The following is a 13908-nucleotide window of genomic DNA, read 5'->3' as shown; positions in this document are numbered from 1 at the left end:
AAAAATCAATGGAATGGTCAATAGTCTCATTACCAAGAGAGTGATAATCATGTACATGTACATGTATAGCATTGCTGTTTGTCGACGGCAAGACCCGGCAGATGGGTCTGCACAGACAGGTTCAGCGGTTTGATGGGGGGGGGGGGGGGGGGGATTCTAACAGTGCTGCTCATTGCCACATCCAACCTTCAAAATCCTCAAAATCATTTTCCCCCGCTCAAGGTACCGGTATTGCTTTTGAAGCCAACACGTTTAAAAAAACACTTCAGTACAACTATCTTTAACTTGAAAATCTTCTTCTCTAGCTGGGTTTTTTTAATGTTATTATTCGCCAGACATTCCTTCCTGTTTTGTAGGTATCGGTGCATGTACCTTTGACGTTCAGCGCTTGATTGATTTTCTCTCTCCATCACCTCTCCTCCGGGTGTGCCATCAGAGACGCGGAATACATGTACCGGTGCATATGTTTAAAAAAATGTCACTGGGATGTCTTGTGTCAACACAATGTCTTGTTGCTCACGCCCATGAACCCACATGGAGGAGGGGAGGGGGAGGGGTCTCCGCTGCCAAGTAAGAACGTTGTTTACAGAGTGGAAACGCTCTGGAGAGGGAGCAAGCTTGTGAGTTGAATTGTAAACAAGTCTAAGAATTATTTTGAAGCACGTAGCAACATGCTTGTCTCAATCTGTCTTCACACTGAGCATACAAAACAAATTACACATTGTGTAATTTGTTCATGTTTGCATCTGGCGCTAATGCATGGTGACGCTTAGAAGCTAGTCACATGGACCAAATGATAATGTGGTCTTCTTAGCTAAAAGCCAAGGCATGCAGGCCATGATCCAGGGCATACGAAGCTCACCTGAATGATAACTCGAAAACAAAATTAATGACACAGCGCTTGCTCTTGCCGTTTGCTGTGGAGATGTTCCTGCAAGATTTATGGTGGTGATGGTGGTGATGGGTTGTCTGTATGGCTAATTGTACTGGTCAAGCATGCACAACAGAAACAAACCAATGTGAACAATTGATTATCCATTTGTATGCACTAGTGCTAGATTAGCTGCTCCGAGCGTCACATGATGATTATTATGCTGTCGATGGCTAATTACGTGCTGCAATGGTGAGGAATGTGCGTTCCTCCGGGATTGATGCTTTTACATGTAGTTCATCTTCACCTCTTGCAGTCTGGGCGCCAAGCGGCAAGCGCAGCCGCGATGATCACAGGTCCCTGAGCTGCATAAACCGCCTCATCATCTCAATCTCATCCGTTCTCATCGTGGATGGAATGACCTGATATACAATGTAGCTGAGTGTACTATAATTGCCAGAAAAATCCGGCCAGTGCCAGTGCTGCACATGGTAGTGGACTACCATGTGCAGAGAATTGGCCGGATTTTTGGGTGGCGATAGTACATTGTGCATTACGTTGACCTACAATGTGCGGACTCTGTAAAGTCTGTAGACTGTAGTGCTGTGTGCATGCATAGTGCACATGGCATGTCAGCTTGGCCGCGTGTTGTCTGGAGTTGGCACGTACTCTCCTTGATCTAGCATGTCAATCTGTCTAAAATACCCACCGCTCGCACTCCATTTTGGGTGTTGCGGTTGCAGGCGATTTGACGTTTTCCGGGATTCCAGAGTTTTCCGGCTTCTTGAGTCGCTGGAGGTCGCGACCTTTTCGCAGGTGTAGACAAGCGGTTGTTCGCCTACACTGCTTGGACCTATCACGGAGGCAATTAGCATTTGATCCCTATCCGACTGTGGAATTCCTTCATTTGGCCAGAGAATCCTTTTCTACGGCCAACAGAATCAGTCACCAGAGAAAAAAAATCAGTCACCAGGTCTGGCGGGTGCGACTGCATCACAATCGACGTACTAAGCGAGTAATCACTACAAGTAGCGGTAGTGACAATGTGGTACGCAGCATATCATGCTGCTTCGAGACACGGGGTTTTCAGGTGGGTGTTGGAGACAGAGAAGGCGACCAAGTGTTAGGTGACTGAGCGAGCGATCTTGTCGAAGAGAGACCTCATTATATTTGACAATTCAATCGTCACTGCCTGCGAGGACATTGCGGAATGACCGGATCTAATCACAGGCTAGGTCTGAAGACATTGATACGAGTTTTGGATATCGGATCACCATCAGCGGCAGGGTTGCAAGCAAAGCAGGGCAGGGCAGATTACCTCGGAGCTGCACTACCCTGGTTGTTCCGGACACCATTGAATACCTGCCGGTCTTGGCCAGGAGTCTACTAGTACTAGTGGTAGTACTACGACGTGGCTTGTCTGGCTATGGCTGCTAGTGTACAGCGTAACAGGCTCAGGTGCACAGAAGCAAGTGACTCCATGGCTCCAGAACCGTTGACTGTCACCCGTCAACTAGCACGTGGCATCATGTCAAAGTAATGTCAATCCCCAGCCCAGGTCGCACCACCTCAACTCACACTGTCACAGCTCTAACAGTGGATGGCTGGCGTAAGTAAGTACAGTGGATGGCTGGCATTGGCTGGCGTAAGTAAGTACCTGAGAGCAGTAGAGCAATTAGTAGTGTGCGAGCTCAGAGAAAGGCAAGTATAGTCTGACTTCGTATGATAATAATATTATGGCCGGCTGATCAAGTAACATCGCAGACACCATGCCTATGCCCATACAGGACGACGGGCATAGTACTGGAGGCATAGCGATGTGTGAGTGGACTTGCAGCCGCAGTGTGACAACGGGAGCTTGACCCACCTATCCGTACATCAGTATCATTCTGCTAATTCAAGCCAGGGATGCAGCAGCAGCAGCAGTAGCAGCAGGGGAGACGACCATTACCAACATGCATTACCGACATGCACTACTTCGGCACTTCCACGCAAGAACTCAACTTCGCATCGCCGGCAAGCACCAAAGCAGGAATAGAGATCTGCATCAAGGCCGTGGACAGGAATTTGTAAGTGAGTCAAATGTCTTCTTACTGCACACATGATGTATACGGACGCTTATGCCAACTTATTTGCGGCTTATCTTACCCACATGTAGTGTGCTAATTTGTGATATGTTCCGCTCTCCATGTGCCCAAGGTGGAAGAAAGGTGTGCACTAGAAAGGCGCCCTGCTCCAAGGTGTGCGCAGAAATTATGCGTGCCGATCCATCATTTTCATTGTCTTCACCAGACAGCCAGTCACGACAGGACAAGGATGAGCGGCAAGAACAGCATAAAATAAGCGAGAGATCAAGGTGAGCATATGCAGTGACTGTGGCTGCAATAGCGACAACCACTGCTCACCCGCACCAGTATTTAAACACTCCAAAACAGCAGGGGGATTTTGGAGGTAAAGAAGGGCGGACAATTATTATAGTTGGAAAGGAAATTAGCCCTGAACTGAGAAGTTGCCAGTGTTCGCATGGGGTGATGCGGCAGTCGACAGGCCACACGGTACAGCTAGCTCTTGACGGATTACAGGAACCCTTGCTGATGATCGCACGTTTCCTGTTCCCAACAGCAAAAGCTTTTTTTTTTAGAAGAGGGTCTTTGAACTGGGTGAAGTGTCTTTTGGCACAGTCGCTACTTCGACATATGTACATGTAGCTCTCGATTACTACTAGCTGGAATGTCTTTTTCAAGACGAACCGGGACGAGCAGCGAGAAGGCGTGTATTTTGTTTTCGAAGATTTAATAATGCTCATGCCAGCCAGCACTGCGGCAGGTTCTGGTGGCCATGACACTATCCTACCCTGTATTGGATTCTTTTCCCAGCCTTTTCATGTCTTGTCAAAGGCAGATCCCGCGGGAGCGAGCCAGCCTTGGCAATAAGGCCAGATCGTTATCCGCCGCTAAATTTTGAGGTTCGTCAAGGACATATCCCTGGAGATCAGGTGCCGTAGGTTGTGTGTGTGTGTGTGTGTGTGTGTGTGTGTGTGTGTCCATGCCTGTTCGACAACTCTCCACCCACCGTAAGCTATTTTGCTGTTGGCCTTTCCTGGCCTACACTTGCCGGGGAGAATGATACCACCAGGCTTTGTTACCTCTTCAGACTCTTGTCCGAGAGAAGTTCGTCGATGGATTGTACCTGAGGGTGGCCACGGCAAGCTGCAAGCTTGTAGGGAGTTCCGCCACCTCACAGCAGCAGCAGCAGACAACCGGAGGATTTGGCGGATTACAGCTGGTGACAATGGCGGAGCGGGTTGTCTTTAGTTGTCAGTGGGGATTACCTCTTTTGGTAGTGGGTGTAGACGAGAGTACATAACTCCGGGGGGGGGGGGGGGGGGGTGTAATGACTCTACCGCTGGTGCAGAACAGAGCGAACTAACGTTACACTGGATGACAAAGAACCTACCGCCAAGGAAAACTAATGAAATGCACCCCCATCCACAAGTAACAGTTAGTTGTTCATTTCTGAAGCAGGTTGATGTCTTTTGTTCTGCATTGCTTGATGAAGACCAAGAACATGAAGGAATGTTCTTGTTTTTGGTGATCTGACTTGAACCGTGAATAGTCAGCAGTTCGTTTTGCAACTCGTAATCAGTACATGCATAGCACATAGTAGGCACAACTTATAATGGTGAGAGCTGCAATTCTGACCACTCCAGGCTACCAAACTATAGTGAGAGCAAAATACAGGTACGTCTGTCTGGACTCCGGAGGCCGTGACGCGTGAGAGATATTACACGCCACCCAGCGTGTTCAGATACCGGTACCTCGCTTGCTAGCATGATTTATTTTAATTCATGCCATCAGCCATCACGGCCACGAAGAAAGTTTCACATCACCCAAGCCGAAACACTTCACCATCTAAATTCTTGTCAGCAACAACGTGGAAGTGCCAATACCATTTCGCTGTAGAACATGTGTCGTTCTTTGCAATCGCATTCTATCGCAATTGGGTTACTGAATTGGTAAGATCGAGGAGTTCTCCCAGATCTTTGACTTATCCTAGAGATCCAGTGCTAGTCACATGTGCTGTGGTATTCCAGGGACCTGAGCACCTCACGGAGGCAGAGAATGCGGTGACGCCAGGGGCCGACAACCACATTATTACTGGTAGTGGACACCTCAAGACGCTCAGCTACAACTACAGGTAGACATACAGATGGGTGATGTGAAACAACATCACGATCACAATGGACGTCTGAGACACCACAGAGTCACCTTCGAGAAGAGAAATTAATGTGTGTGCATAAAAAAAAGTTGTGTTCGTCCAATTATATACAGCTTCTGCTGCTTCTATACCACTAACTTCGGGACAGCAACGAAGATTTCTCAACTTCGAGACAGCAACGAAGATTTCTCAACTTCGGGCCTCGAATTCAGTTGCCTCATCATTTTTTTCATCTATTTTTTATTGGTCACAGACACACAAGTCTAGACAAAAGAGGAGCAGCGACTACTGACGAATGATGCCAGCAAGGCAGGACAAGAACAGACGCCGGACAAGACACTCAGGGAAATAGGGGCAGCGAGTTTTAGTGCAGTGCTGTTGAAGCCTGCCATACTTGCCCGACTATTGGATATGGGGTCATGGCCTGACCAAGGCATCAAGGATGGATGGCCCCATTGGGACAAAGCCTCATGCCAGTAGCTACAGCTTAGTGACTACCTCCCGTAAGAGAGGTTGAGTTCATGTATGACACAACTCTGGGGAGTGACTTTAGAAAGCACTCTTTTAGGCTTTCGTGGAGGCGGGCCCGAAAGAGTATAGAGTTGATGGCTTCAGTTCTCCTAACCAATGGCGGGTGATCATGCAATACAAAACTGACCTCCACGTGTCAGACTTCAGAGTTCAGACCATAATTATTATAATTATAATTCAGCTTCCTTCACTCTTGGGTGAAGCAAAGACTTCAAAAAATGTCTTTGGGATGAAACGAGATAGTCCAAGAGACACATTTCACTTGGGGCACGGGACGGATGAGGAGACATCAACTCGCATGTAGATCTACAGACAGTGTTTGGCCGAGGCTTTCCTTGGTAGCTTTACCGAATCCTCGAACCCAGACAACGAATGAGCATTCGATTTGAGCTCAACTCGGAGTCGGAGTCGCGAGAAACTAACATAGAAGGTAAAGGACAAATGAGAACGATATCTCGGTGTAATGTCTCGCAAGTCACGATGGTTGCACGTCGATCTACAGCCTGTACAGGGCTGGGGCAGTACAAGTAAGGTTAGGTACGTTGGTGGGGCAACACTGTTGATGTTCTTCAGGGCCCGGGGGAGTAAATCTGCACGTAGATCTACGTGGTTGAGAAGAGTCAAATAATTCGTCAGTGGATATCTAGCCATGTCTTGGGTAGAGTTACTTTATCTGCCCCGCATGAAGACTATGACGTCTGTGGAGATTGTCCCAGCTAGCGTATGCGTTGGCTATGTAAATAAATCTGCAGATCTACGGGATTGGGCCGGCTGCTGGAAGGACCCGTGGCGACCTGGCCCCCAAAATATGGAACCCGGTCGACTTGCCATCGACCCTCGACCTCGTCCTCGGTGGCGGATATTACTTTCAGCTTGGTTAGAGGCTTGATTAGCAATGGCGTAAGAGTTCTGCAGTGGTTCGTGGGTTGCCACGCTAATGCAGCCAGTCCAGCCAAACGGGGGGAAGCCTGAGGAGAAACCGCTCAAGATCCTGTTGATGGCGTGGTGCTTGAGTGTGAAAGACGGGCGATGTCGGCGGGGAGAAGAAGGTATGAAAATTCGACCCTCAGCCATTATTATTGTTATTGAGCCGTGCAACTGCCAGTAATTATTTTACTCGTATTTCGTTTGTATGTTACTAGCCAAAACTTGGCAAATGGAAGGTTTTAGATCATGAGGAGGAATTGTGATGCACCCGTCAAAGGGTTTTGTGGCGGTTTAAGCCATAGAATGACCTAGCAGTGTACTCGTTGGCGAGTCTCTGCTGCTGTATTTGCGTTTTTCTAAGAGCAATTGCGCTGTACTTCGTGGAATAGCCAGGTAAGGAAAACCAGTTCCACCTGCGGTCCGGCTGATGTTAGCCCTCGGCGCCGGGGAATTGCATGCCGTGTTCAAATGAAATCAATCGTTAGCACAGTAGCCAGCCGCACTGGACACCTCTTTGTGCCTATTCCATTCGACTCACTGAAGCTACTAGCGGCACTAGTATGACTACTTGCGTATGCCAAGACTGATGAAAGCCGACAGTGGATTTACCTATGGATTTACTAGTATTTGAAATATGGGAAATATCTTTCAGATCTAGTGCAACCCAGCATGGTGTCTTGTACAGTGCAACCAACCGGCCACCCCTACATGGCGTGATGTGACTGTGTCACGTGAGTGCCAGTCCTGTTCATGTTGTCAGGTGCAGATCTGCTCTGCAACCAGGTACTAGTAAACATAATGTGTCCCAGCATTGCTATTGCATGCAGTAGTAAGACATGCGTGAGTAAATGAACTGTGCACACAAACACACACACACACACACACACCATTTGACCATTTGACGCCCATCGCCGGAGGCGATGATAGCGATGCTACAGCAGAAGCCATAGCAACTTGTGCTGGGATTGCACCATTCAACAGCTTGCAAGGCTGAAGAATTGACCGCCACTATTCAGCCTGGTCTACACCACACAGCTATGAAGTGACTTTTTCTGGCCAGTGAATCCCTACTTTTTGGTCTTGTTTCTTTTTTTCCCGCACACATTTCACACCACATCCTCCGGTATGTACTGGTTGTTGGTAACCACCCAGGAGAATGAAAGAAAAGTCAGGAGGAGTCTGAGAAAGAGAAGAAAGACGTGTGTGACCATAATCGCCCCCCCCCCCCCCCACACACACATACACACACACACACACACACACACACACACACGCAGACTGGTATTGTGTACAGCACTGATGTTGTAGTTTACTATAGGATCCTGGATGAATTTTAGTTGACTGCTACATCGCGAATATCCAAAAAGTTGAACGAAACCAGTTGAGACAATTGCTTCTACAGTATCTCAGACAAAGGGGCTGCACCTGGGGCATCAGTAGAGATGAATGAGTTGTGTTTTGTAGACAGCTGCCACATGTCAGTGCATGTCAGGTGCACTACAAGCAGTCAGTGGTTATTTGTGTTGCTTCAGTCACCGTAGGGCAGATTGTGAATGGCATCCAGTGTCAAGCCATAATGATCGCCAGTCACCCAATTAGGTAGGATCTGTCCTATCCTGTATCCGCTACTTATCCTTTCAGGACCAGCCACCCACCATTGCACAATCCCTCAAGGTTTCCTAGCAGCAACTGCTGAGCCGGCAAAGTAGTAATTCAGGTATTCACACAGTGGGTATCAGCAGTTGTGAACACCCAATGCGTCCAGCACCATTGCTTTACAGGGTCACAGAGATCGGCTTATCCAAGCCAAGCCCTCTCCCGAATACTAGAGGGTGCATCGTTGGATTGGCCTGGCTTTGCGGCAACCGGCCCCGGTGATGTACACACCATGCTTCTGTTTGCTTCTCATGCCCAGAATGATACTTCAATTTCCTATAATAGTGGCAATACAAACGCTTCAGTTAGAAATGGTCCAAGCAGCAACTCTTTCCGAGTCTGTAGCCATGTCAGATGTGGATTTTTCCAGGCAGTTGCAGTTCAATGATAGACTGATGTAGCGTTCCATTCCACGCCGGTGTACAACGTATTGTACTAAAGAGGTGACAAGCAAGCTTCACAGGGAATGGCGTAGAAGGCCATAGTGCATTGTACCCACATTTGGGATTTTCCCTGACAACAACTCTTTGCAGCATGCTTACCCCTGGCTATATCCGTTCATGTTGGCGTTTTGACTGCATGGTATGGGGCATGGGACGATTTTCAAGCTGTACTGAAACTTGTGATCTTGTACAAGGGCAACATGGATGCAGCAAATATGATTTTCAGTCAAAACCAAGTTCTGATCAACTTCCCTCATGAGACATTAGGTGGAACAGCCCTGGTTGGTGCTGGTTGGAGAGAAAACAGTGAGAGCCGCTTCGTAGTGAGACTAGCGTTTTGATTTGGTTGGGAATGCCAAGGCAATGAGAGAAAGAGAAAGGAAGAGGGGAAAGGATCACATCTCTCTTCCTGAAAGTAATGAGCAACATGGAAAACTGCTTTCAAGCATGCCTGTGCCTACAAGAAGAGTTAAGAAGACTGAGATTGATTAAACAGACTGTTTCTTACCCTTTGTGCAGCCCGCCCACGAACGTTCGATGGGACACTGATATTTGAAGAAGTCATCATCAAAGAAATGCGTCAAACCTTCAACAAAAACATAATGCATGCACTACAATATAGGTAGTTTCTGTATACCTAACTGGAAGCTACACGAGCGAAAAAGCAAGTTTTGGTCATACTGTACATATTTTGCACAATCATGATGTAAAAATTATTGTAGATCAAGGAAAAATGGGCAAAATCAAGGAAAAACGTCATCAGTGTCAAGGAAACTGCTTGCCAGGGGTTGGCAAGTAGGCTAGCCACTTTGTCTGCATTCAGCAGACAAGATCAAGTTGTTATGCTGTCAGCAGACAAGATCAAGTTGTTTTGCTGTTCTGCGTGAATCATCCTTGGTGCCTTTCATGTGATTGTCTCCTTTACGCTCCACTGTGGAGCTTTGTGTGTGCACAGTATAATACAGCTTGAATATTACAACTGACAAGTAACGATCAATTCATCAGTCCAGTCCAGTAAACTACTCCACTAGCATCGTAGCTGGCACATCTTTCCAATACACTATTACAAATTTTTTTTACAACATCACCACTCACACGGGCATTTTCATCCCATCACTGTCATCATCTGGCCGCTTATGCATTTTCCATTGATGTCGTGTATGTGTCTTCCAGGCGTGCTGTGCAGAAAGAGGCGGAGGTGAAGTTGCGCGAAACACTGAACCTAGCTCGAAATATCTCTCAGCAATGTGTACTGGAAGAATCAAGTCAGTTAATACAGGTACAGTGCTAACTGTAGTTTAGACGCGTAACCCGTTGATGCACGGCGGCCTCTGTGATTTTGAGATTCTCAGAAAGTGGAAGTGTTGCACCTTCTAGGCTGACCATGCTGTCTATAAAAGTTGGTACTCCGGGCCGTCACACTCCAGCATGAGTTCTTTTGAAGGAATCACTGAACAGGAAGAGAATTGTGATGTCAAGTTGTCAATTTGTGTCTGTTGCTGGTCACTGTGTTGCAGGAGTTGATCAAGAACCAAGGTCAGTTGGCTGCTGAGCAGTACTGGCTGTGCCGGACCAGACTAGACTTACAGCAGGCTCTGTTTGAGATGAGAAGTGGAGCGGCGCCCAGAGTCCCGGACCTAAGGTCAGCTTATTATGCTCGCTCTACCGTATACACTGTTTTCTGTATTGGAAAGTTCAATGCCTTCTACACTGAGTCACTAGCAAGGTGTCACAGCTGAGCAAGCTCTCAATCAGAAAGGCAATTTGTCAATAACACCCAAGGAGTCTTCATGATTTCTTCATGATTTGCTCTTTGGGAGGTACTCGTTAAGACGTGGCACGATTCCTTCAGGGGACCGTTGAACCTGGATTCTCTTGCAGCTAATTTTTTTGGGTTGAATACTCTGGTAACATGTGTCAAATGAGGCTATCTGGCGTGCTGCTATTCCTGTTGTTTGTGGCTACAGGCCTGCAATTGGCCCCAGTCCCATGGTGTATCAGCATCCCATACCCCAACCAGCACACGCCGGTGAGCTCACAAGATCACTCCCTGCATTGCCTGTGAACCAGCCATCCGACACTCCTGGCCGCCGTCTGAACTTGCCGCTAGCTACAGCATCTATAGTGACTGCTGCAGTCCCGGTGCACAGTCCTCAGTTTGCTTCAGTCAGTGTCTTCAATCCACCACCGCCACCCAGGCCGGCTGATGTAGCTGTACCGCAGCCGATACTGCACTTATCCATGCCAGCCACGCGGGGCAGCATGCAGGGCCCAGTAGCCCGTACTGTGGTGATGAACAGACCCACCGCTTTGCTGCATCCAGAACCTACCAGTGCTAGTGCCGTTCAAACAACTACGCCACTTCTTCGGCCAGCCGCCATGCTGATGGCAGTCCCATTGGGCCACATACCCATGACTGCATCCGTTGCAGTCCTGCCTGCTGAGCGCAACCTGGCTGCTACTCCAGTCAGTGCAAGTACCTCAGGAGCAGCTTCCAGTCCACAAGTGCTAGCAAAGCTGACCAGGGAGAGGGCTAACACCATGGCTGGTCATATTCCGCCGCCCAAGACAGTTGCAATCACACCTAGCAGCGGTGGAGTGCACCCTGAGCCAAGGCTGATAGCTCAAGGACCTCTTCAACCAGACACTATTGAGAACATGCCTAATCTTCCTGCTCTAGAGCCATTGATATCGTCCCGGTCATCTTCGGATAGCCAATCCACATCCTCACGGCATGACTACATGGCACGGCGTAACACAACCACCACTATGGAACCAGACTATCACAATAGCAAGGCGTCAGCCTCAATATCACAATTAGCTGCCGTTAGCAACGCCGCTGTGGACCAAGCACAGTGGGAACGCACCGAGTCCAAGAATCCACCGGAAGGTCTTTCCAGCAGGGGATCCAATGCTCCAACCTTTGCCGTTCCCATAGCACATAACAGAAGTGCGGACAAGCACCCCTACGTTGGCTGGAATCAGCCGGCATATGATGCTAGAATCACAGCCAACACACCGCCCCGACACCAACCATATCAACATGATGCCCAGCTGTCGTGGAATCTGTATGAGCAAAGCGAGGAAGATGTCAAGGAAGAATTTGATTGTTATCAGCCTCCACAGCTGAAACAACCATCACCATCAAACTGGACCACGGTACATGAAATCCAGGCACCCGGCCGACTACATGGCTACACCACTACAGCTCCTCAGCAGGCAAGCAGTCATGTACCTTCTACGTCCAACTGTGTTCCACTTCTAAAGAGGGCACGGAAGCCATTTCAACGGCACCGGCCCTACCTTCTTCCACACAGCCAGGCACAAAGAGGACAACGGCAGGAGTTCACAGCATATGACCGCTCCCAGTCACCTGACCGCTCCCAGTCACCTGACCGCTCCCAGTCACCTGGCTCGTCTCATGACATCACTGTCATTTGAAAACGGATATCGGACAGAGCTGACAGAGCTAAACAGTACGCTAACGACATAAGATCCCACAGATTAAATTTTGCAACATCTGGCCTGCTGAAATTTCATCACAATGTCACAGTCTAGTTCAAGCTTCTAGTTTCTCCAAGTAGATAAGAAAACTCGAAACTAGTGCAGGCCAATTTGCATGTGTGACATTTTTGGCACTAGTTTGATCATGGGCGATACAGGAGTTTGTAAGCATCTCAAAGGAGACATCAATTACAACGCTAAACGTATGTTCCTGTCTAAAGCTATGTTCCTGTATCACTTGACTTTTACTGTAGTTCTTCTCCACATACCTGCTATCGAATTAACATTTTATTTTGGCTGCGGAAACCTCCTCGATATGCTCTGGCCTTTGAGCTATCCCTTACATAAATAAATACAAATTGAGCATCGCCTGCCGCGCTAGCTGTAACCTTGGTTATGTGACTAGATATTGATCATTTGTTGATTTTATCTGCTCTGCTCTTCCATGTATTATCATGCGGTATTGTTGTATGTTCGAAGAGAATTGGTGAGCACACATGCTCATTCCCTGGGCACTGCAAATTCACAACCCATTTCATTTTACAGAATCATTTTCAACGTTTCGGTAAATTGCCATCATCCGGCATCCTGATGATGGCAATTTACCGAAACGTTGAAAATGATTCTGTAAAATGAAATGAGTTGTGAATTTGCAGTGCCCAGGGAATGAGCATGTGTGCTCACCAATTCTCTTCGAGTTATGAAGCTGCAGGATGCCTCACCGCTACTTCAGTGCTGTATGTTGTCACTGCAGCTTTCTTGGTCACGACACATGCTACAGTATACCACCAAGAATCTGTGTGAATGAAAGGTTGAATCAGCGGCCGGTTTCTGCCCTCTTGTTCTACTTGAATGTGTTTGCGTGAAGGTAAGGGCAGTAGCGACTGATGAGCCATGCCGGTCACGGGCAGTGGCATAGTACTCTTTAGGTGTGAATCTCCCAGACGGTTTCAGGGACTCAACTTGATCCATGAAATCGGTTCCTATTTGTCGGCATCAAGAATCCATAGTACTATCGACAGGATGGAAATAAACTTGATCTGTGCCACCACCACAGCGGCAACATGTTTCCCTCACTTGTGACTTTCAAGCAAGTGGCAAACATGGGAATGTTGCTTTCGAGGTTTCATTTTACAGAATGAATGCATTGCTTTAGAGTATGTTAGGGTATGCTCTCACAATAATTAGATGTGAACTTGGCTAACAATAATTATGTGGGTGGGGGATCTGTGCGCCGTGATGCTAAGGACTATGTACAGTCCTGACCAGAGAAATCATCACTGAGAAGGCGCATGCGTCGCACCAGACACTTCACAGTTTGTTTCCTGCTCAGAGGTGCATGGCTGAGTGCTGACCCATCTTCAAATTACATCATTGCATCATTGCATCAAACCCCACCTCATTTGGCCCTGGGCACGGCCCCTGCCCCAGGCCCTCAGGTGTCCATATTGGATGACATCATGATGAGTCATGCACACGGATCATGATGTTACCAACTACTTATATCACGACTGTGCAGGTACAGCTACTTGACAACATACTATAGGATAGAAGCCAGTTCGGTTTGTTGTGTATGGCCAGGCCACTTTTCAGCTAACCAACCACATCTCTTTCTTGGAATGAGGCAAGTATAAAGGAGTGTGGGCAATCATCAATAGTATGCCTATTCTCTGTATTGGCCGGGCCATCCTCAGCCGGCTGGATCAGTTCTAAGGGCTGTGCTGCATGCCCGCACACACAGTCCCCTCGTCAAGACTG

General features: G+C 47.9%; 1 protein-coding gene across 3 annotated transcripts; it reads left to right on the top strand.

Moving 5' to 3' along the window:
* Positions 1-1872: 1872 nt before the first annotated feature.
* LOC135809146 (proline-rich protein 36-like) lies at positions 1873-12662 on the top strand. 3 transcript variants are annotated; one of them, XM_065322428.1, is made up of 5 exons: positions 1873-2944; positions 3071-3227; positions 9820-9925; positions 10164-10288; positions 10614-12662. In XM_065322428.1, exons 1-5 carry the CDS (start codon positions 2827-2829, stop codon positions 12085-12087), a joined length of 1980 nt encoding a protein of 659 aa, XP_065178500.1. In that variant the 5' UTR covers positions 1873-2826; the 3' UTR covers positions 12088-12662. The 3 variants fall into 3 exon arrangements, with proteins under 3 accessions (XP_065178500.1, XP_065178502.1, XP_065178501.1); XM_065322429.1 differs by having other exon boundaries at positions 2826-2940; XM_065322430.1 differs by lacking the exon at positions 3071-3227 and having other exon boundaries at positions 1875-2940.
* The last annotated feature ends 1246 nt before the right edge of the window (positions 12663-13908 follow it).

This window comes from Sycon ciliatum, chromosome 2 (genome assembly GCF_964019385.1).
Source record: "Sycon ciliatum chromosome 2, ocSycCili1.1, whole genome shotgun sequence".
NCBI classification, from domain to species: Eukaryota; Metazoa; Porifera; class Calcarea; order Leucosolenida; family Sycettidae; genus Sycon; species Sycon ciliatum.
Note: the sequence above shows the minus strand (reverse complement) of the source record. Positions and strands in the feature narration are given on the sequence as shown.